Source organism: Hyaena hyaena, unplaced genomic scaffold (assembly GCF_003009895.1).
Source record: "Hyaena hyaena isolate Hyena2069 unplaced genomic scaffold, ASM300989v1 scaffold_82, whole genome shotgun sequence".
NCBI classification, from domain to species: Eukaryota; Metazoa; Chordata; class Mammalia; order Carnivora; family Hyaenidae; genus Hyaena; species Hyaena hyaena.
Genome location: NW_024080713.1, coordinates 2,428,580 through 2,452,127, shown reverse-complemented (window position 1 = coordinate 2,452,127; position 23,548 = coordinate 2,428,580). Strand labels below are relative to the sequence as shown.

Here is a 23,548-nt window from a genome sequence, read left to right as displayed (position 1 = left end):
TAGAGAATATTATTATTTACTATGTACAAGGCTCAGTCATTGCTACGCACATCATATAATCCTCACAGCAACTCTGAGGGAGGGCCTATTAGCATCCCCATTTTAGAGATGAGGAAACTGAGGCTCAAAATGGGTATCTAGCCCCAAGTTTGTTCAGCCAATAATTGGTAGAGCCAGTAAATGGGGAAAGTCCAGATTCCAACGGAGGTTCCAAATTCCCGCCCAATATAGCATCAGCGTCTGCTGGGAAGTACTAGGTCGCCACGCTTGAAACCTAGACTCGGGCCCCAAAATGTGGAGTGGTGGGGGCGGGGGCAGTGAGGGCGGGCCCACCTGGCGGAGCCCGGCCCCCGCCCCGCCCCCGCAGGCGGGGCTCTCTTGTCCGCCAATCGGGGTGCTGGGGGCGGGCCGCGGGCGCTGCGGCTCCGGCCCGCAGTTCGAACCGCGAGAGCGCTCGGAGACGCGACGCGGAGCCGAGGGGAGCGAGCGGGCGCCCCAGTCTCCATCCCCTCCCCTCCCCTCGCCTCGCCGCCCTCTCCTCCTGCAGCCGGACCGGAACTATGTGATCCCGGAAGTTCCGGTGCCATTGCTGTGTGGGATAAACAGTAATGGCGGAGGCTGCAGCTCCCGGAACAACAGCCACACCATCAGGAGCAGGAGCGGCAGCGGCGGCGGTGGCAGCGGCCTCCCCTACCCCTATCCCCACAGTCACGTCCCCGTCCCCGGGGGCGGGGGGAGGGGGAGGCGGCAGCGACGGCGGCAGCGGCGGCTGGACCAAACAGGTCACCTGCAGGTGAGACGCTGCGCAGCCGGGCGCCGGGCGGGGGCCGAGGCGGCGGAGAGGGCGCGGAGGAAGGGGCGGGCGGCCGGCCGGGGGCGGGCGGAGGAAGGAGGAGAGCGGCGTTTGGTTGCCGCGGCCTCCCCGCCCGCGCTGCGTCAACCCCCGCCGGCCGCCGCGGCCCGAGCGCGCGCAGCGCCGCTGCGGGGCCGCCGCGCCGTCCGCCGCCTCGCCCGCGCCAGCCGAGCGGCGCGCCGCGCAGCGCAGAGGGAAAGGTGGGCTGGCTCCTCCCTCCTTTTCATTGTCGCGGGATCCCCCACCCCCCGCCCGCACCTCCGCAGGGCCGGGGAGGGGTGGGTGCTCTCGCCGCAGCCCTGCGGGGCCAGGGAGCGCAGCCGCGTTCCCCTGCTGGGTGGCCTGGCTGCCGGTCCCCGGCGGCTTGTCATCCGTTGGTAACGTCTGCTCGCAGCTCTCCGCCCCCGCCCCGCGCCCCACCCGAGAAGTAGCTTTTGTTATTTCTTCTTTGTATGTTTATTGAGGTTGGCGGTTCTGAGCTTTGTCTTAGTAGCGAGCGCCGGGGCTCGGGTGCCTCTCCTCCGCCTGAAATCGTAGGCGCTGCATTCCCCTTCCGCGGCGAAATGTTTTCTCTTCTGAAATACACGCATCTTAGTTTTCAAGGGGGAATCAAAGAGCTTGTCGCTCCCGGAGGAGAGAGGTTTCGGTTTGGTTTGGTGTCTCAGATGCAAGTGTTTGAAAAGAAAAATAATTAGTGGATGGCGGTTATAGATACGTGTGTGTGTGTGTACACGCATGGAAAAAATGATCGCACCGTACATAAAGGATGAGTGCATTTAATTGGATGTTATACTGGGTTTTTTTTTAGAAGTGATAAGTAGCGACCAGAAGCTTTTCTTTACCGGTTGAAAAAAAAAAATCCACCTGAAAAGCCGGGTTGCACCAGAGTGGGATAATTTCCATGCAATACGTAAGAATATCCATAACATAGAGAACTCACTGACCTGGTGTTAACAGCGATATTGAAGCGTTCTCTTTCTTTAAGATACATGGAAGGCATGGATAATAAGCTTAATTAAGTTTCTTTTCAGCAACGGGATGGAGAAGCATAAAAGCTATTTTAGGATGCTTCTATTTTAGGATGCTTCTTTTTTCTGTCATTTGTATATTAAGAATGGACTCAAGTGCAGTATCTTAAAGAGAATTTTAAAAATTCCTATTCATGGAAACAGTTATTCGGGTCCGTTTACCATTTTTTTCCCCTCCAGTGCTGTAGTTGATTTATATGTGGTAGTTGGATCATTTAAAAATAAAAGAGCCAGTGTAAACTTTTATATTCCTGAACTTTTAGCCCCATCACTCTGCAGTCCCAGTCTACTTCTATATGCTGAAAATAATGTTTTCTTGAATATGTGAGTTCTTTTAAGAACTCCATACAATGCCTTGATTTTTCTTGCCGTCCCCAGTCTCAGTACAGTCTAGTCTTGAACACCCATCACCAACCTGAAATTCCCATACTTCCTCATTTTTATCTAGCAGTTGTACCTTGAACCCAGCTTTACAGCAGTGCACAGAATTCATGGTCACTTCTACACTCCACTTTCTCCTCTGTTAGACACTTTCCTTGTTCTTTCTGGTTCCTCACCAGTATAGTATCAGAATTCAAAATAGCTTACCAGACTAATCATTCCTTTTTGCCTGCCCTTAGTACCTTTGAGTGAATCTTAGATTGTCCCTGGACTGGTGGGAATTTTTTGCCCACGAACCAATAATATGTTATTTAAAAATTTTGCACAGCTCAGTAATCTAATATTTTGAAAAGGCATTGTGTGAAAGCTACAGGCTTAGATGTACTCGTTTTTGTTTTTTATATAAACCTGTAACTTCTACTTGGAGAAAGTGATCTAAAAGTATAGGTTAGTTGATTTGTCTTGGATTTTAATATTTGACATTGTTTTCAGTTGTTCTGGGTACCAACATAATCTCTTGTTTTTAAAAAACATCTTTTTGCTCTGGATAGGAGTATGTCAAATATGTCTTCATTTATGGCAGACTCAGAGCTCAGAGTAGGGACCCTATTTCATTTATCATTATCTGTACTTGGTTAATGCTTGAGCTGATGTTGGGAAACCCACACCTAAAATTCCCCGCTTCATGTGCTCAAGGATTCCTCTGCTTTCATTTTAAAAAAGAGAACAAACTTGTAAGTTAGCAGAGACAAAGGACAGTTTCTTGACACCACCGCCTTCAGTTATTCATTAAATAAGTGTTAGTGCTTAAGCAAGAGATTGAATGAATGCTAGATGTTCAAGGGAATGTAGAAATGCACTGTACTATAAATATTTTTACTGTGTTTGAAAGCGAAATCTCCCTTGAATGCAAGAGAGTGCTGTATTTTTAGTGTTTTTGTTTTCCTTCTCATGTCTAGCAATTTGAGACTATTTTCTTAGGGCACAATCCTCTTACAGGTTGTTTCCCCCTTTCCGTTTGATGGATATTTGTTTTTAATTGTTCTGAGTCATTCATATATTTTTTTGGTTACTACCTTCTTAATATATTTCTCGAAGTTCTATCTCGTGTTCTATTTCTGCAGCTTAAGAAGAACCTAACTACGTATACCTTTCTTGAAGAACTGTGTTATGCTGCCCCCATCTGGCCATTTTTCATATTTTTAATTGGAGGAATATTATGAAATAGGCTATTGGTTTTAGCTTCTTTGAGAGTGTGGGGTTAAAATAATACTTAGAAGAATACATTGTAATTTTGAACTTAGACACTGCTTTTTATTAGAATTCTTCTACAGTGGTAGGTAACTTTTGGCAGTTGAATATAATGTAACAAAAAAGTTGTTTTTTTCATTTCTGTTTTTGAAAAGCTTTTTTGTTTGTTTTTATAAATGCAAGTATAGCTTAGAAATAAAGGAACTTCCTCCAGAAAGTCTCTATGCAAGTGCTGTGATATCCATTGTGAAATTTATTACTTGCAACGTATGTGGGTTTTTTTGAAAGGGTGACATTGAAAAAGTTACCCAGCTCATTAAGAAAAACTAATTTGCTACTGGCATTTTGATTTGCCATGACACCTAGGTGTCTTCTACAGTTTTTATTAAGCAAATATGTAAGTATTATTTGTATACGTGTTGTAGGACATAAAAAAACAGAAAAAACCATGGTCCTCAACCACCAGGAATTTACAGCCTAGTTTGAGAAACGGCGTACATGCAGTCATCAACAATTAAATATCACTGTAAGAAATGCCTGCCAGTTAAGTGGTAAATGCCAAATAAGTCCTCATTCTGTAATTTCTGTAAATCCACAGATAAGTTGTTACAGTGTCTAGAGGCACTTTGAGTGTATTGTTTGTTTCTCCTGTACCCTCACAAGCTAATACTGGGGTTTTATAATGTATTTTGGCAAACATGCTTAGGTTTCTAAGAGATACAGCAGTTAGGTAGATTGTAGTTGATTATATTTGTTTTTATTCCTGGACAATGTCTGCCTGTAGTCACAGAATCTTCAAGGTTAAAGGATCCTTAGAAATCATGTGGCCCAGCCTTTTACCAAAGGAGGCTTAACCTGGGCAACGACATCAAGGTGAATTTGGGTGGTGGCATTTAAAAATGAAACAAGCAGGGGCGCCTGGGTGGCTCAGTTGGTTAAGCGTCTGACTTCAGCCCAGGTCATGATCTCACGGTTTGTGGGTTCGAGCCCTGCGTCGTGCTCTGTGCTGACAGCTCAGAGCCTGGAGCCTGTTTCAGATTCTGTGTCTCCCTCTCTCTCTCTCAGAAATGAAACATTAAAAAAATAAATTAAAAAAAGCATTTACTTTGGTTTTGTTTTGGGGAGAGGCTTGCCTTTTTCCACTTTCTGTTATAATTTACACTGTTGTATCATGATCTCTTAGAAATGGATTGGTAAGGAGGCGTTTCACTGTGAGGATGGCATATAATTCTGGGTATACCAGTAGTGTTCATACCACTGAGGTACAAAAGACAGGAAAAATAAAACCCCATGTAAATTAATGCTTAGTAACTCATTAGGGCTTGTATTCTAGTGTTTCTGGTGATTCCGCGGTATCAGGTGATTTTGTGTCTGCTTGAATTCCTTTCCGTGTTGCTAGTTCTGAACCACAGCCACTTCTTTCATTGCTGGGCGGTTCTTTTTCTCTGTCCTCTCGTTGAGCCAGATATATGGTGTAGCTTTCTGCATATATTCACCTTGTCAGGAATGGTTTCCTAAAATGTTGTTCCTTTGTTTTCTGGCTAGATTAGTCTAGTTAACTTCAAATCTTCTCGTGGCATGACCTCTAGGTGTCTTGCCTTCTTTCTGAACTGATTTGTTCACGGGCACCTCTTACCCCAGGTATGGGCAGAAACCAGTACGGTCACCAAGTGTGGTGTGGGTGTGGGCAGAGGGCAGATGTGGAAGGCAGATGTAAGGGATCAAGAGCAGTAGTAACAAAGGCCCTGTGCAGTTACTTCATTCACACATACTGCCCCTTTTTTCAAGTTCTAAACTAGAAAGATTGGTGAGACTAAAGATGACAAAGCTAGCAAGTGAGCCTTCCTGCTGCTGATGGAGTCCCTGGCTGGCTCAGTCTATTTGAGTTGACTTTTCACTGTCATTTTGGATTCTCAAGACCAGCTTTTCCCCTTCATGGATGTCAGCAAGTAAATGATGGTGCAGGTCTGGCCAAGGAGCTAAGGAAGTGCCCTGCTGAACGTTAAGGTGCAGGTTGTAGGGAGGAGAGCTCCTTTAGTGAAGCAACTGGTTTAAGAACCCGAGTCCCGGTCAGCAGCTAGCTGTCAGGGAGGGAGTGGTGGAAGACGGAATCTGACATAGTGAAGAGGGTCGTAAACCCAAGTGCAGCAATTGAATGAATGAAAGCTTGGCAAATGGGATTTAAAAACAAACCTAAAATTTTACGCCTGAGTATTTAGATGCTACCTTCTCAGCTGGAAATCTCTATAGTTAGAGGATTTATCAAGCCTTAAAACTTAAAATTGTATCTCTGACTTAAGATTGGTCCCAAAGAAATATTGAAGGTATAGATAACCTTTGTCTTGTGTTTAAAAATGAAAATTCCCACTTGGGATGAGACAGTAAACAAATGTATTCAGGCAGACACTGTATAATCTATTACCAACTAGATACTTTATCTTTAATGCTTTGAGGCATGATTATACTGTAGTGGTAATTACAATGTAATTATCATTGGCTTGCTTAGGTGTTGGGTGTGTATGTTTGTCTTCATTTATGCAGTTGGAAATTATCTACTGATAGAACTGGTTTAACTCAAAGTTGCCCTGTAATTGACCAAAAGTTCAGACCTGAGTTAAGATTATGGTAAACCTAATAACGGTTGAAATTTAGGTTAATCATAGTTATAATTTGACTTCCAATTCTATTTTTATATTTTGTTAATGGACCGCAGTCATATGCACTTCAGTATCTTGATTATTTTAACTGTTTCCACCAACATGTTACATTCTTGCCATCTTACCTGCTGTCAGATAGAAGGTTCACTTGCAGGTAATTACTGAATAGAACTTTACACATTTCAGTTTGGGGGCAGTTCAATTGAAGGAACGTCTTCAGAGTTCCTTAGGTAAATCTGAATATTTTCTACATACCATTCACATCAGTGGGCAAGGGACTTGGGCTTTCTGTTAACTATACTACTACCAGCTGTAGATAACTGCGTGACACTCTTGGATATATAATGATGTCCTCTGCAAGGCCTGTCATATTTACACCCACAAAATAGGCACATTTTCTTATTCTGCCAGCTGCACATAGATGCATATTTGAGGCATTGTGGCCTTCCAAAATTAAATCTTCAATACTGTGCTCCAAAGAAAGACTGGTAAGGAAGAACCAAAGAATTAAACATTTTTAAAAATCTTTAGTCATTTTTGAGAGACCGTGCAAGCGGGGGAGGGGCAGAGAGCGAGAGGGAGACACAGAATTTGAGGCAGGCTCCAGGCTCTGAGGTGTCAGCATCAGAGCCTGATGCAGGGCTTGAACTCACAGACCTTGAGATTATGATGTGAGCCAAAGTACACTTAACCAACTGAGCCACCCAGGCACCGCAGACCAAAGAATTCAAACAAACAAAGCCTGACAAGTCAGTGATGGAAAGATGGAGGATGGGGATGGTGGTTGTACTCACCTGACACGGTCACGGTCAGGGTTCTCTACAAATAAAAAAATAAGACCTATATTACTCACCTAATCCACATAGTTACACTTAGAGAAATATGGATTGCTGCTTGCCCTCCCACCCTGCAGTATCCCCAGTTTCTGATTTTATAGATAGGCATAGGCAGTAAGGTCTCAACGTTAGCATTACTAGTGAATTTGCAGGTGGTACCAATGCTGCCTGGTCCAGGTTCCCTTAGGAGCTAAGTCGTAATTCCTACTGTGATACTTGGTGTTTTGGAAACTGCTGTAGGTACACATGTAATCAATCCTTTAAGGCAGAGGAACAACTTACTAACAGTAATTGCCCTTTGCCTGTTTGCAGCAAATTTTGTTTCGTATTTTCACACGTGGCTTTGAAAGAATTAAAATGGTTTCTTTAAGTGAAACCTACAATAGTCTGACCAATTCTGGTCTGCTTTGGTTCTTCTTTATCTTTTTTTTTTTCCTTTTTTTTTTTTAACAGATAGAGCTGCTGTTATGGCTAAAGTTAGTGGAAAACAGGAAGCTACCTCCTCAGGACTGTAAAAGGAGAACAGTGGTCAGACTTAACCCCTGCAAAGATAAGATTAATGCCGACCTCAAAGTTTAAATCTGAGTTGGTGCACATATGATATGCATAGGTAGCCTCCCTGTGGTACCATAATGGATAATCTTGTGGTCATACAGTCTAATTCCACATGTTCTATGTTCATTTCACATGTAATAGAATATATTACATGTATACTATATACTAGTAATAGTACTAGTATATTACTGATACACTGGTCACAGGTTCTTTTAGTGCTGGCTCTAGACTTTTTATTTATTTTTTAATATTTATATATTGTTGAGAGACAGAGTCCGAGCACAAACAGGGGAGAGGCAGAGAGACCCACATAATCCGAAGCAGGCTCCAGGGTCTGAGCTGTCAGCACAGAGCCTGATAGTCGTGAGATGATGACCTGAGCCGAGGTCAGACAGTTGACCAGCTGAGCCACCCAGGCCTCCCTGGCTCTAGACTTTTTAGGTCTGACTTTGTGGTTCTTCTTCTCACAGGTATTTCATGCATGGGGTTTGTAAGGAAGGAGATAACTGTCGCTACTCGCATGACCTCTCTGACAGTCCGTATGGTGTAGTGTGCAAGTATTTTCAGCGAGGATACTGTATTTATGGAGACCGTTGCAGGTAAGAGTTTTTCATATCAGTTTTGTTCAGGGTGGATTGGGAGAGACTGGGGGGAAAGGTGAGAATAAGATACATAATTCCAAGAATTGATTAGTCTTCACTGAACTGGTACCACAATCTGAAATCACAGTTCAGAAAACACACGTTTTAGTTACCTGTTGATATTAAACAAATTACCCTGAGATTTAGCAGTTTAGAAACACAGACATACTCTCACGGTTCTGGGGGTCAGAATCTGGGGGTGGCTTAGCTGGGTGGTTCTAGCTCTGAGACTCCAAAGATTGCAGTGAAGATTGCTGCCAGAACTGCCACTCTCTGAAGTCTCGAGGGACTGGAAGGTCACTTCTAACATGGCTCACTCACACTGCTGGTGACACCCAGTTGTTACTACGTGGACCCCTCCTCTCCCTAGGGCTGCTTAATGTCCTCATGCTTGTTAGCTGTCTTTCCCCAGAGCAAGTCATTCAGGAGAGCCAGCCAAGCACAAAGCCACAATGCCTTTTATGACTTAGTCTCAGAAGCCCCACAGTCCTTTCCACTGTATTATGCTTGTTACAAGCAAGTCCCCAAGTCCAGCCTGCGTTCAAGGGGAGAGACATTGGGCTCCACCCAATGTCGTAGTAGCAGAGAATTCTGGACATACTTTAAGCCCTCACAGTAGGTAAGACATTTTGGGAATGTCAGCCAGTTTTAGCATTGTATGAGGAAAGGATTATGCCACCGCTTGCGTTCAAATTCTTAGAGTTCAAGAGACTAAAATAAATGATGTGTGGGATATTAATGTTAGGTCCTGACGTGCATTTTACTAGGAAATTAGTAAGGACAGAAAAATAAAAGTTTATCATGTGACTAGGAGCTTAGAAATGGAACGTCTGGTATCTGAGCTTAAGTCAATCATTTTGCTCTTTGCTGATATTTTCCTTGAAGTATTACTGGAGAGGGGACAAATGGCACAGTGACACTCCTTCAGAAGCCCCAGGTTTGTCGTGGTTAGTCACACTGTGAAGGGGGGGTTGAGCTCTATCATACTAAATACAGACGAGCAATTCTTCACAGTAGGATGGTCTCTGCAGGTGTTCTAGGCCAAGTTGATTGTAGGGTGGCCGGGACGTTTGCCTAGCCATTCCGTTGAGAATCCTTGTAAACTCTGTCCAGGGAGAGGAAATGCTCAGATCAGAGATGAGAGACTCGGGTGTCGTGGAGAGTGTGCTGTGTGGCAGGAGGAGGGAAAGTACGGGTAGTTAATGGATGAGGCTCTTCAGTAGAGGTACTCATCTGATTGGGTCATACAGGTGGAATGAATGAAAAATTAGGTAAAATTAAAGAAATCCAAGCTAAGGCTTGGGCTGTATGTGTTAATCAGCTTATTTTTCAGGTAGCTTTGCCGGCCCGAGTGGCATTTCCTGTTCTCCCTTGGGACTAGGTAGAATTAACAGCCTGCCTAAAAGGAAACTTTGGTTATTGTTTGGGACAATCATTTTTTTGGTCTCTTTATTAGAGAGAGCCCTAGTGGGGGAGGGGCAGAGGGAGGAAGAAAGGGAAAGAGACTTCTAAACAGGCTCCGCTGTCGGCGCAGAGCCTGCCGTGAGGCTTAGCTTCATAAACCCTGAGATCTTGACTTGAGCCCAAGTCAAGAGTCGCTTAACAGACTGAGCCACCCAGGCACCCCAGTAGGTGATCGTTAAAAGGCTGAATCTAGGGGCACGTGGCTCAGTCGGTTAATCATCCGAATTCACCTCAGGTCATGATCTCACGGTTCACGAGTTCAGGCCCAGCATCAGGCTCTGTGCTGACAGCTGGGGCCTGGAACCTGCTTCAGGTTCTGTGTCTCCCTCTCTCTCTGCCCCTCCCCCACTCACACTCTGTCTCTCAAAAATAGATAAAACATGAAGAAAAAAAGACTGTAGACTAGCTAAAGAAGGGATTTTATGGAGGTACTTGTTCCAAGACTTTATTTTCTTGTTAAAATCATACCTGGAAGATTTAAACTTACTTTTTCACTCTTACCGTGTAGGGATTTTGAAATACAACTTGGCCAATGCGCAGAGATTTCAAATAATTGAACTCCTCACAGAAGGGAGAGTTTATAATGAAAGGTAAAGGCCTAGTTCCAGCAGTTCAAAGAAATTGCTGCATCAGTGTTTCCTAATGGTGGCCCTGATACTTAGTGAGGCCCATTCTTCGTTGCTCAGAGCTTGTTGTATACATTGCAGGAATGCCATTAGAATTCCCTCTTTTATTTATTTAAGTTACCTGCACAATGTGGGGCTCACAACCCTGATAATCAAGAGTTTTGTGTTCTTCCAACTGAGCCAGCTAGGTGCCCCTCCCTCCTTGTTTCTGACCCCCTGTGGAGAAAGATTATATTGCCTTGGTTGACAGTCAACAACCTATGCTATGGTAGATGTTGTTTCCTTTGGCAGGCTTTTTCCCTATAGACCCACTGGATCCCATAAATTAAAATATTTAGAGACAGGTGCCTGGGTGGCTTAGTCGGGTTAAGCATTGGGCTTCAGCTCAGGTCAAGATCTCAGGGTTCTGTTAATGAGTTTGAGCCCTGTGTCATGCTCTGTGCTGACAGCTCAGAGGCTGGAGTCTGATGCAGATTCTGTGTCTCCCCCTCTCTCTGCCCCTCCCCCACTCACACTCTTGTCTCTGTCTCTCTCTCAAAAATAAACATTAAAAAATTTTTTTTAATACGTAAGGACAGACACCAGACTTTGAAATGATTGGAGGTGGGAAGTAGCCAATCTCTTACTTAGAACTGGAAGAAATATAGATTCAACTTCCTTAGATAGAAATTAATCCTATATCAATAAGTATTCTTTGCAAGATGTGAAAGAAAAGCTCAATAATAGTTTCAGTATTGTCTCAGCATTATTTCTTCACTTAATACTTTGACTATAAGGTCACTGATTCTGTGATAATTCATTAAAAAATTAACTTAATAATTGTAGTGAAGACATTGTCCTGGACGCTGAATCCGGTAGATGTGAAAGTCCTTTTATTAAGCAGAAGTTGGCAGACATTTTCTGTGTGGGGCCAGAAAATAAATGTTCTGTGGGCTATTCAGGCCATATGGTTTCTTGTCAGGTAAGAGCAGCCATAGATAATACGTAAGCTAATAGATGTGATTGTGTTCCCATGAAACTTTGGGAGGCTAAAATTTGAGTTTCATATAATTTTCATTTGTCCTAACGTGGTCTTTTTCTCCAGCCAATTTAAAATGTTGAAACCAGGAACACAAGTCGGGTTGCTACCTGAATCTGTGTCTCCTGAATTGCAATCCTAATTGACCAAAAAAATGACTGCAAAAATAATAATAAATAAAAATGTCAGTGGGCACCTGGCTGGCTCAGCTGGTGTGGAGCGTGTGATTCTTGATGTCAAGTTGCGTTCAGTCCCCACATTGGGCATAGAGCTCCCTTTTAAAAATAAATAAAATACTAGGGCACCTGGGTGGCTCAGTCAGTTGAGCGTCCGACTTCGGCTCAGGTCATGATCTCATGGTTCGTGGGTTTGGGCCCTGCATCGGGCTCTGTGCTAACGGCTGGCTCAGCCTGGAGCCTGTTTCGGATTCTATGTCTCCCTCTCTTTCTCTGACCCTCCCCTGTTCACGCTCGCTCTCTCTCTCTCTCTCTCTCTCTCTCAGAAATAAATGAAACATTTAAATAAATAAATAAAATACTTTAAGTATTGTAAATGTGTCTTAGAATCAATGGAATAAAAACCACTTAAACGTGAAAATAGCAAAACTATTTTTAGCTCTGGTTGCATTTGGTCTGAGGGTCAGAGGCTGATCCCTGTTCTTAAGGGTCGTGCCTCATGACTCTTGCCTCCAAACTGAGAATCTTATTTGTTCTTTTTCTTTCCTAGTACTTAGAGATCTTTGCTTCAGAATCCGATTTGATATAGCTCTATTCTTCACTAAGGGAATAACTTTGCCTAAATAGGCAGATTTGATGTTTTATAAGACATACTGTCAATGCCACAACTATTAAACTCTGCAGTTAAACTTCAGAAGCAACCACAGGTCTTCCTTAAATACATGGATATGTACTACATATGGGTGTGTTCCAAGAAAACTTCATTTACCAGAAGAGCTTTTGGCCAGGTTTTGCCTACAGGCCATAGTTTGCCCACCCCTGCCACAGACCACCCACTACCCCTCATTCTACTCCAGTGGGGGCAGGAGGAGGTCTCAGCACAATTTCCATGGCAACTATGCTGAAGACCCTATGCAGCTAAAATTGATCAAAGCAATGCTAGGGTCTATGGGTGACTCAAATCAAAGCCTCCCCCTCTTGATTTTTGGTTCAGGTCATGATCCCCGGGTCACAGGATCAATATGGGGCTCCACGCTTGTCTCTAAGCATGCAGCCCACTTGGGATCCTCTCTTCCTCTGCCCCTCCCCTGTTTATGTACACACACACTCTCTCTAATCAATAATTTAAAAAAAAAAAAAAAGTTGACACTCCAATTCAACAAGTTGAAACGTGGAACATTTTACCAATTTTACCAACACATACATTAGTATGTTCACACAATTAAACGGAAGAGACAGTATTTACAAAATATACAATATGCGTTTTCTTTTTTTAAAGCTTATTTATTTTGAGAGAGAGCAGGCGAGCGGGGGAGGGGCAAAGGACCCCAAACAGGCTCCACACTGTCAGCGCAGACACCAACATGGGGCTTGATCCCAAGAAGCATGAATGAGAACTGAAATCAACAGCTGGACACTCAACCAATTGAGCCACCCAGGCACCGCTGAAAAGTAACTTTTTACATCAAATCTGTGTTTGACCCTTTAAAATTTGGTGACCCCTGATCTATGACCTTGCTGCTCAAAGTGTAGTCCTTGGACCAGCAGTATTGACATTCTGTGGGGACTTGGTGGACCTGTAGAATCATGGGCTCTGCTCCAGACTTAGGAATTAGGTATCTGCCCTTTAGCAGTTTCCTAGCTGATTCATCGGTACGGTAGCTTGAAAAGAACCCGAGGACAGGATGGGAAGTACGTACCCCATGTGGGGCCGCTGGCGAGACCATGACTGCTGACTTTTAATTTTTTTTTAGATATGAACATAGCAAGCCATTGAAACAGGAAGAAGTGACTGCGGCAGATCTAACTGCAGAATCCTCCCTTGCTGCTTCCTCAAGTCTCTTACCAGGAGTTGGACCAGTTGCTGAAATGAATACGGGCGAAGCCGACTCAGGAAATTCAAACTTTGCAAGTGTGGGAGCAGGTTCAGAAGACTGGGTGAATGCCATTGAGTTCGTTCCTGGACAGCCCTACTGTGGCCGTAGTGAGTATCTTGAAGATTAAAAACAACTTAGGGTCTGTCCATTAGCTGAGTTTCACTACCTTCCTGCTTCCGCTCTTCATATTTGGCCTAATCTTAATACTCTAAATTGGATTACCTAAGATTTGCCAATGGAGTGAAAGAAACGTTGAATACCAGTAGTAGTGAATTTAGAATGTCCTGGAAAACTAGTGAAGCCTCTTTTCTTTAATCAGTGCCATTGCACAAGAAGTACATAAAAAGTTTCATTTTCTTTTAAATAAGCCCATTTATAGAAATATCAGCATTAGAAGAATTTCATTTCTTTCAGGTGTAAAGGGGTTCGTTACATAGACTGTTTTGGCGTTTAATTGAAGTTCTCATTTTTTCTTTTCAGTTAGGTCCTCAGTTACTACCTTAGTTCATATTTCCACCTTACCTGTTTTGGACCTTTACTACCCTCTTAAACATTTCAGCTGCCCCTTCCTGCACTGACGCTCCCCCGCGGGGCTCAGTGGCCAAGGAAGACTCTGAGAAGGAGCAAAGCACAGTGGAAACAAAGAAGCAGCTTTGCCCCTACGCCGCGGTGGGCGAGTGCCGGTACGGGGAGAACTGTGTATATCTCCACGGAGACTCCTGTGACATGTGTGGGCTGCAGGTCCTCCATCCGATGGACGCTGCCCAGAGATCTCAGCATATCAAAGTAAGTCGTCAAGAGGTGATGTGCTTTAAATGATGTGTTCCCTCAATGTGGAGCTTGAACTCATGACCCCGAGATCAAGAATCCCATGCTCTTCCAACTGAGCTCGCCAGGCACCCCCCCCCTTTTTTTTTTTTTTTTAAAAAAAACCAGCAGTTTTTCTGAGATTCACATTATAGAATTTACTCTTCTAAGATGCATGTCTCACTGTTTTTTAATACAGTAACAGAGTTGTACGACCCTTACCACGAATCTCTGATTTTAGGGTGTCTTCATCATCCCCAAAAGACACTTGATGCCCCTTAGCTCCCTCCCTCATCGTGCCACTTGTCCAGCCCCCGACAGATCTCCTTTCTGTGCCTGTGGATTTCCCTGTAGAGCAGATCGCTTCTGAATGAAACCCTCTGGCCGTACTTCATTCCTTCTGACTGAGAAACCATTCACTGCACAGCCATACCACATTTTATCTTTCCATTTGGATAGTTTCACCCCTTGGCAGCCTCTCGGAGACTGGCGTTGCTTGGGTCATACGAAACAACTGCCAGACATTCTCCGTGGTTTTACATTCCCACTCGTGATGGATGAGGATTGCAGGCCACAATTTTAAGCCTGTTTGCAGCACAAATTTATTGTTGAAAACATTGCATTACGAATCTTCTATGTATTAGAGCAGATTTTGTCCTAATCATGGTCATCTCGGTTTAATAAATAATTTGGTTTTTGGGTAAAACATGATGTAGGGTAGACATAGTTTGAATCCTGCCTTCACAGCATGTTTGTTGTGTGAATTTAGGCAAATTAAATCTTTCAGGTATGATTTGGGGATAGTAGCGTCTATTTTTTTCCCTTCTCTTTTTGTAATGTCCGTTTCTGAAGATTGTTTAAAAAGAGGTTTCAGAAAAAGAAAATACACTAACGTGGTTATGTGGAATTATGGGTGACTTTTTGATTGCTTTTTTGCATTCCCTGCAAGTAGCAGGTTTCTTATAAGTTGAAAAAACTATGTATTGTGTAATATGTGTCAGCTATACCTCCCTTAAAACAAAAAGTATGTGACATCCACAGAAAAAATTGTACATGAATGTTCATAGCATAAGTTTTTAAAAATGTATTTATTTAAGTAATCTCTACAACCAACATGGGGCTTGAACCCACAGCCCTGAGGTCCAGAGCTGGATGGTCCCCCACCTGAACCATCCAGGCACCCCCATAATTCTTAATAGCTCCCAAGTGGAAATAGCCAAAATGTCCATCACTTGATGAATGGGTAAATAAATTGTGGTCTGTCCATGTGATAGAATATTACTCTGCAATAAAAAGAAACAAAATACCAATAGCCATCCGCAGTGTAGATGCCTGAACAAAGAGGCACACATTTACATGATGTGGCCCAGGGTAAGCAAAGCCACAGATGACCTTTTGCCTAAGACTGGGAGGCTGGTTTCAGGGGAACAGAGTGACTGCTCTGCGTATAGGGTTCTGGGGGTTTTCTTGGAGTAATGGACACATTCCCCTATTGATTGTGGGGCTGCGCATCAACCAGAGCCAATTAATTGCACCCTTTAAAAGAACGAATTACATGGTATGTGAAGTATACCTCATCAAAGCTGGTTTTTCGTATTAATGTGAAAATCAGGTGCCTGACACCTAATTGTCCCCTAATAAATGTTAGTTCCTTCATCCTTACTGAGATCAACAAACAGTATGAAAAACCATCTCCAGCATGGATCATACATAACATGGAGGGTGGAGGAAATTGGGTGATTCCCACCCCCCCCCCCCCCCCCCCCCCCCCGGTTCTTGAACTTGCATTTTCTAGTTTGGCTTTGTAATAAGATCCAAAAGGTTATTAACTTGTGAACAAAGCTACTTTTAATGTCAAGTTGGGGACCTCTTTGGGTGACTGTTGATTCTCTGAACGTTAGCTGTCATTTCCTTATTCAGTGACTTGATTAAACGTCTCCTCTCTCCACTGTCTCCAGTCCTGCATCGAGGCCCATGAGAAGGACATGGAGCTCTCGTTTGCTGTCCAGCGCAGCAAGGACATGGTCTGCGGGGTCTGCATGGAGGTGGTCTATGAGAAAGCCAGCCCCAGCGAGCGCCGTTTTGGGATTCTCTCCAACTGCAGCCACACTTACTGCCTCAAGTGTATTCGCAAGTGGAGGAGTGCTAAGCAATTTGAGAGCAAGATCATAAAGTGAGACTCCTCCCCAGTCTTCGTTTGTGCTTTCTATTTTGGGGAAGAATTTAGTATCTTGTGCCAACTTTCAACCAGATGGACCGCACTTAAATGCATGCATTTTATCTTGAAACTGGGGTATTCTAATTGGGATTTCTCCTTTGTATTTTCAGCTAGCTTCTAGGTTAGTTGGTATAGATCTGCTTTTATTTGAACGAGGAAACCCTGTGTATCAGTTAATAGACTCTTCGTGCTTTTTCTGAGGAGATTGTGTTTAATGGATTAGCCAGTTTAGGCTCAGCGAACAAACTTCTCTAGCTCTGAATGTATGTTTCCTGACGTTTTACATTTTCCACTTTCCTATTCCATCCATTAAGCTAGCCAATAATCCACCATCCTTTAAAGATTGTTCTCATAACTGAACAAAAACTACATAACCTAAACAGAGCAAAGTTACAAGAAATAAATTTATTTAAACGAAAGAAAAAGGAGTCCGTGTGAAATGTCTTCTTTTGTTGTTTTTTTTTGTTTTGTTTTGTTTTTATTTTTTGGTTGTTTTTTTTAACCGAAGTTGTTGTTATTTTTTTGAGTGAATTGGCTAGCCATCGAATTGAATTTATGAAGGCGTTTGTCTTGCCTCAAAGGAAATGGTCAGTTGTGTGACAGTGTGTGGAACCCTTTCAGGAAATGCCCACTTGCCTTTCAGTTAAGTCTTTAAGTGTGGAGGTGACACATCCGGGTGTGTCCTTGAAGACGAGTGGGCCTGTAAAGGGGGATATGCATTGCAGCCTGTTCATTGTTTCCCAGGTCCTGCCCAGAATGCCGGATCACATCTAACTTTGTCATTCCAAGTGAGTACTGGGTGGAGGAGAAAGAAGAGAAGCAGAAACTCATTCAGAAATACAAAGAGGCAATGAGGTATGAGCACTGCAGCCTTTTCTCAGGCTAAGATCCCAACGTGGCTTGGGTTCACTTTGAAAAGAACAGTGCTGCATTATATACTCCTACCTCCTTCCTACCCTTTCTTTGACTTCCCAGTACAGTTTCTTGTGTCGCCCCTGATTACACTTCCCCGTTGTGTACCTTGCCATAACACAGTCCTTGGGGTGCACGCCAAGGGACTGTGTTATAACGAAGTCTGTACTGCTGATCGCTAAAGCCCCGTGAGTGGGGTTCTGCCTTCTTCTGGGTCTGTGTTCTAGTTGTCCTATGTGCTTGTGTGTGGGCTTCTAGAAGATTTCCTCTCTGCTGGACCCGTGGTACTGGAGCTGTTACAAACAGCATAGACTTGAACCGAGTGTCTGTTTCCAGCTAGTGCTTCGTGTGCATTGGTGCACACATGTGTAAGAACGCAGCTTGGGGAGGGCTGTGAACAGGCATGCCGGTTCTGTCCCTACCTGTTTAACGAAATACCGGATGATAGTCGAATACAGACCTGAAATCCACTGTGAATAAGGGTTGCGATATTTTCCTTTCCAGCAACAAGGCGTGCAGGTATTTTGATGAAGGACGTGGGAGCTGCCCGTTTGGCGGGAACTGTTTTTACAAGCATGCGTACCCTGATGGCCGTAGAGAGGAGCCCCAGAGGCAGAAAGTGGGAACGTCAAGCAGATACCGGGTAACTCTCGCTGTTTTTTTCAAGGAGGGGAAATAACCACGCTGTCCGTTGAGTCCTGCACAGATTGGGGTAGGGGACGGAGATGACCCCGCAGGTCTGGGAGTGAGACTGGAGGATGACAGGAGGAGAGAGCCCCCTCAGGCAACGGGGAGGGATAGGCGAGGAGACGAGAGAGTGCTTAGAGCTCTAGCCTAACGGCTTGCATCGAGTAACCCGAGGGGAGGAATTGGTAGAAGTGGCAACCCTACGTGAGAAGCCTGTTCGTCATGCCCTCTGGTGTGCTGGACGGTTTGCCTTAGAAACGCCAGGATAGAAGATGCTACTCCCTATCATGGCCTTGTTTTTTACAGGCCCAACGAAGGAACCACTTCTGGGAGCTCATTGAGGAAAGAGAGAACAGCAACCCCTTTGACGACGACGAAGAGGAGGTTGTCACCTTTGAGCTGGGCGAGATGTTGCTTATGCTTTTGGCCGCAGGTGGGGACGACGACCTGACAGACTCTGAAGACGAGTGGGACTTGTTTCATGACGAGCTGGAAGATTTTTATGACTTGGATCTATAGCAGCTTTGCGTGGCGCACGCACTGGTCTGCCGAGCCCCAGCCCGGGGCCGTCCCCGTGGTGGCGTGGCAGCGCCCGTGTCTCTGTCCCAGGCAGGCCTATCCACTCCAGGTGCTGTCGTGGTCCTTTCTACCCAGGGCCTGTCTTCTCGTCCCTCACCTTCCCCCGAGGAGTGTGTTGTGTTCCTCTGTTTCGAGAAGTTACAAAAATAAATCTTAAAGCTAGTTTTTTTTTTGTAACATGGATTTAACTGTCAGACAGTTAGTGTAGGTTAGTTGCGCCATCTGTTTGCCACCAGATTCACAGGGTTCTAGGGTAGTGTTTATGGACTGTTCCACGCTCTACTTTGAGGACCCCAGGGTCAAGCGAAACAGCGTGGGCCCTGCTTTCGGGCCCAAGAATAGGGGTGAAGGGTGTGGTCTGTGGCAGACTCTCGAGGTGGATACTTGAGGCTTCTGGTGACATCTGCACATCTGTGTTGTTTTATATCTGTTCCCTGCCCTGCATTCCCCACCTGTGCCCTTGTCCCGTGGTTTGGTCTCTTGTTTAATTGCACACCAGTAATCCTTCCGGGTAACCAGAACCAGGTGCGAATGTGTTGAGGCTTTTCCCGTGTAGCGCGATAGGCAGACTGTGAGGGAACACGTATAAAAGAGACAGCGGCCTAAACTAGATGCCGGGCGGGAAGAGGACTCCCAGGGCCCGCCAGGCTTGGTGTGTACGAGTGTGAGTGTGCAATGAGCCGCTCATCCCTGCGTAGACGCAGTGTTCGTAGCCTTAGTGGAAAGACTTGGTTTAGTGCTTTCCGCCTCGCGTGGCCGATAGATTGTAAAGGACAAAGCGGTATCTCGCGGTATCTCGGTAGCTGTAAATAGAGCAGTGCATCTGGTGGTCCTGAATGTCAACACAGCCCGGGGCTCGGCTACACGGTTGTACTTAATGTCTTCTGGTCCCCTTGCCTTTCCAGCCCAAGCACTTTTGGACAAACCTTTGTCCTCGTTTGAGGTTTTGTTGTTGGGTTTTTTGCGTTTGTTTTTGGAAGTATTTGCCTCCTTTCATCCCTGAGCTTTGCAGGTAGACAGATGTGATTCAACACGTAACATTCTGAGGCGGATCTTGTAGAGGAGTGATTGGTTCGCAGGAATAAATACTCTTTTCCACTAAATGGGGGCGGGGTGGTAATCCACGAGACAGGCTCAAGTTACCTTAGGAGAATTTCTTGATTGGAAATTTTAGCTTTGAGTTGTGTTGCTCTAGTTCTGAAATAACTTGGAGATGCTCCTCATCGGTCCATCCACCGCTGTGATTCCTTGGGCCCCGCCCACACTTTCACTTTAAGAGAAAACAAGTAATTGTTGCAGAGGTGTCTGTATTTTGCAGCTGCCCTTTTGTAAGAAGCACTTTTCCCAAATAAAACAATAAAAGAAAATTGGCTTTCTGTTTTCGTGTCCTGAGCTGTTTTGGTTGCAGATGCCTCTTGGGCCGGTTCATCCATTAGTCAAGTCAGCTTTCTGTGGAGGAAAGTGGTCGCTTTCCCTGAGACCTCTAGCCTGCCGCAAATGGGTTGAGAGACACAGAACTTTACCAGCTGGGATCCTCACATGGTTCCACACTTTAAGATTTGCAAGGCTAAGTCTTAGGCCGCCTCTGGTGGCCACGGGCACCACCAAGTTCTCTGCTGCCGCGCGCCTGCAGCTGAACCGTTGTGCACCTTCAAATAACAGGTAGGTCACTGCATGCCGTCGGGTTGGAAAGGGTGTTTTTCTCCCTCATAATTCTATCCTGCTTCTTCTTAATAAAAGCCATTCTGCAGCGGCCTTTTTGCATTGCTTGTTTGTAAAAATGCTGCTACTTGGTTTAAATATCTGTATTAGGAATTTGTGCCATTGAGAATGTTCCGCTTCTGGGAATGGTCAATATTGTGGCTTACTGTAGTCCTAGTAACAGCTGAAGGTCCATGAGTAGTCTTTCTGTAAGCTCTTAGCTGCTGCTACTGATCAGGCCCTGCTGGGGATCATACGCACCGCACCCTCTGAGTGACACTGGGGAGCCTCAGAGGTGAGATGGAAGCGTTGGGGGTGTGAGTGGGGAAGTGACTTTTTTGAAAGCCTCTGCTTTCTGGGGTCTGGAAAGGAGGAAGAGGCTCACCAGTAGCGGTCCTGTTGGCGTAGCTGAGTCTGCCGTGGGGAGCGTGGGCTCGGCAGGTGGCGACCGGAGCTTGCTTCTGGAGTTCAGTACATTGGTGTTTGGAGCACCTCCTTCGGGCCTTGGGGAAGACAGCGGAAGCCTTGTACCGGCCGGTCCGTAACACGTGCGGCCCTGTTACTGCGCGCTGGGCGTGGGCTCTTCACGGTGCCCACCTCTTGCAGAAAGAGTTGGGGGACCAGCACTGACCGTTGAAACCTCTCAACTTTCTCGTTTGCACAGAACTTCTGTCTCACCCTCTGCCGTGCCACCATAACACTGGTGTGTACTCTCTGTTCTGACTCACTCTCGGGACATCCACAGATTCTTATTTTAAGAAAAAAGGCTGGGGGCGGGGCGCCCGGGTGGCTTAGTCGGTTAAGCGTCCGACTTTCGTTTAGGTCATGATCTCGCGGTTCGAGCCCCGCGTCGGGCTCTGTGCTGACTGCCAGCTCAGAGCCTGGAGCCTGTTTCAGAGTCTGTCACTCACTCTGTCTCTGACCCTCCCCTGCTCATGCTGTCTCTCTGTCTCTCTCTCCTAGAAATAAATAAAAATATTTAAAAAAAAAAAAGGGGGGCTGGGGGAAAGTGCAGCAAATATAACCCAGGATTTGATGGAAGGAGGGGAGATATAGGATATTGATAAAGGTGGTTGCAGTGCCACGTACCACATTTCTTAGCCTTTGCCTTCTGGATGCTTAGGACAGTTGCAAAGCCCATCTAACTTTTTTTTTTTTTTTTTAATTTTTTAGTAGGTTTTTTTTTTTTAATGTTTTATTTATTTCTGAGAGAGAGAGACAGCATGAATACGGGAGGGTCAGAGAGAGAGGTAGATACAGAATCTGAAACAGGCTCCAGGCTCTGAGCTAGCCATCAGCACAGAACCTGACGCAGGGTTTGAACCCAGAAACCATGAGATCATGACCTGAGCTGATGTCGGACGCTTAACCAACTGAGCCACCCAGGTGCCCCTATAGTTTGTTTATTTTTGAGACAGAAACAGAGCATGAGCGGGGGAGGAGCATAGAGAGAGGGAGACACAGAGTCTGAAACAGGCTCCAGACTGAGCTAGCCACCAGCACAGAGCCTAGCGTGGGGCTTGAACCCACAAACCTTGAGATCATGACCTGAGCCAAAGTCAGAAGTCAGATGCTTAACCGACTGAGCCACCCAGGCTCCCCCAATCTAACTTTCTTAGGCTGATGAAGTGTGAGCAGAGGTGACCTGTCCGCTCCCGCCCCATACCAGGTGTGGAGTTTACTTAAGAAAATAAAGAAAAGTTGTGTAGAATTTAACAACCCCCTTTGAAGGATGTTTTTAGGTTTTCATTATTAATAGTACTGTCTCGCACAATCCCTGACAAATCCCAGAGTCTAAATACTTGGAAGTAGTATTGCTGGTATAGAGGAAGCCTTCACTTGTTCTAGACAGCAATTTTTCTCCTTTTCCACTGAGAAAGTTCTTGAACAAGTGATCTCTACTTAACATGATTTTTTTTTTTTTAAACAATATCTTTCTTGTGATGCACACAGTGTGTACTTGGCCTTCAGTGAGGTCTTATTTACTGCTGGTAGCAATCTGAGGTAAGTGGGTCGCTGATGTATGAGTGAGAAAAGGGAAACGTAGGTTAAGTCCATTGCCTGTGGTTTTCACAGTGGATAAGCTGAGAAGTAGGCTTCAGACTTCGGTCCTTCTGATTCGAGGCCAGGCTCTCTCCTGCGCTGGACATTGTCCTCATCACCTAGCAGGGTTTTCACACAGTCTTGTGACACTGAGGCTTTTCTTTCCAGGAAGCAACTTTATTCCTCCAGCACCGCCCTGTTGCGTTTGTTTCCAAAGAGCTGACCCCTGACCACCACACAGCGTAGTTTTTTAATATATTTTTTACTTTGTCTCCCACATATGGTAACACACAAACATGTAGTCTCATTAAGTGGTCTCAAGTTACAAGGTCGGGAGAGATGTCACGTACTCTGATAACCAGGTTCCCTTGAGGTTTTTTGTCTTTCCTTAGGGAGGGGACATGAGGCACAATCCTGCACCAAAGGTGCATTGCCAAAGGTCACTGATGGCGGTCCTGCCAGATTCGGGCTTTGTGGGCACCTTTTCTTCATTTCTTGGCTTCTTAGAGCAGTTGGTAGAACTGATCACTATTCTCCCCAATCTTTTAAGATTTTTTTTTTTTTTTAAATCTCTATGTCCAGTGTGGGGCTTGAACTCAAAACCCTAACATCAAGAGTCCCAGGCTCTACCGACTGAGCCAGCAGGCGCCCTTATTTTCTCCAATCTTTGATGTTATTTTATACCAGTGATTCTCAGACTGTTCGTGGTGAAGAACTAGTTGCCTTTCATCATGTTTCCAATCCATCACAGGCTAACGTAACCTTTGTGATACAATAATAAAAATGAATTGCTAGAGAAACGAAATGAAACACGCGCTTCAAAGTACAATCCCAAAGTTGTTATTGGGCTCAACAAACAATGAAGTTGGATGTTGTGGGCATCCCAGACTGATACAGAAGTTTCTAAATGCTCAGTTGCTGCGCTTTCTTTGCCCCAGACCAGGAAGAGTGTGCAGACCTCTCCTCTGAGCAGCAGCAATGGACGACGTAGCTGCTCCTCTGCCCTCCTCTCCCCTCCCCTGCGGCATGTGCATTCCTTAAGGCCTATTCCTGGCCTTTCTCTAAACACCTGCCTTCACCCCTACTCAAAGTTCATCCTGCTAGCAAACATGGGAAGCAACTTCCATAGGTAAGTCACAGTGCTAGGGACTAAGTTAACTATGACCGTACATGGCACTAAAGGAAGTTAGGCTCCTGAAGAAGCTCCGGAGGGAACCCCTATGGCTGTGGGCAATGGC

At 45.1% G+C, this 23,548-nt stretch overlaps 1 protein-coding gene across 3 annotated transcripts in view; it reads left to right on the top strand.

The window, feature by feature from the left end:
* Positions 1-19,942, top strand: part of MKRN1 (makorin ring finger protein 1) — a 28,755-nt gene extending 8,813 nt beyond the window's left edge. Inside the window, exons 1-8 of one of the 3 annotated variants that reach the window (XM_039234005.1) lie at positions 426-793; positions 8,032-8,160; positions 13,241-13,470; positions 13,923-14,149; positions 16,129-16,343; positions 17,133-17,243; positions 17,805-17,943; positions 18,294-19,942. In XM_039234005.1, coding sequence (XP_039089936.1) covers positions 609-793; positions 8,032-8,160; positions 13,241-13,470; positions 13,923-14,149; positions 16,129-16,343; positions 17,133-17,243; positions 17,805-17,943; positions 18,294-18,506 — 1,449 coding nt within the window. In that variant the 5' untranslated portion in view covers positions 426-608 and the 3' untranslated portion in view covers positions 18,507-19,942. Of the gene's footprint in view, positions 1-425; positions 794-1,032; positions 1,054-8,031; positions 8,161-13,240; positions 13,471-13,922; positions 14,150-16,128; positions 16,344-17,132; positions 17,244-17,804; positions 17,944-18,293 lie in introns of those variants that run through there. The other 2 variants (XM_039234007.1, XM_039234006.1) reach the window with 2 other exon arrangements.
* Positions 19,943-23,548: the final 3,606 nt, after the last annotated feature.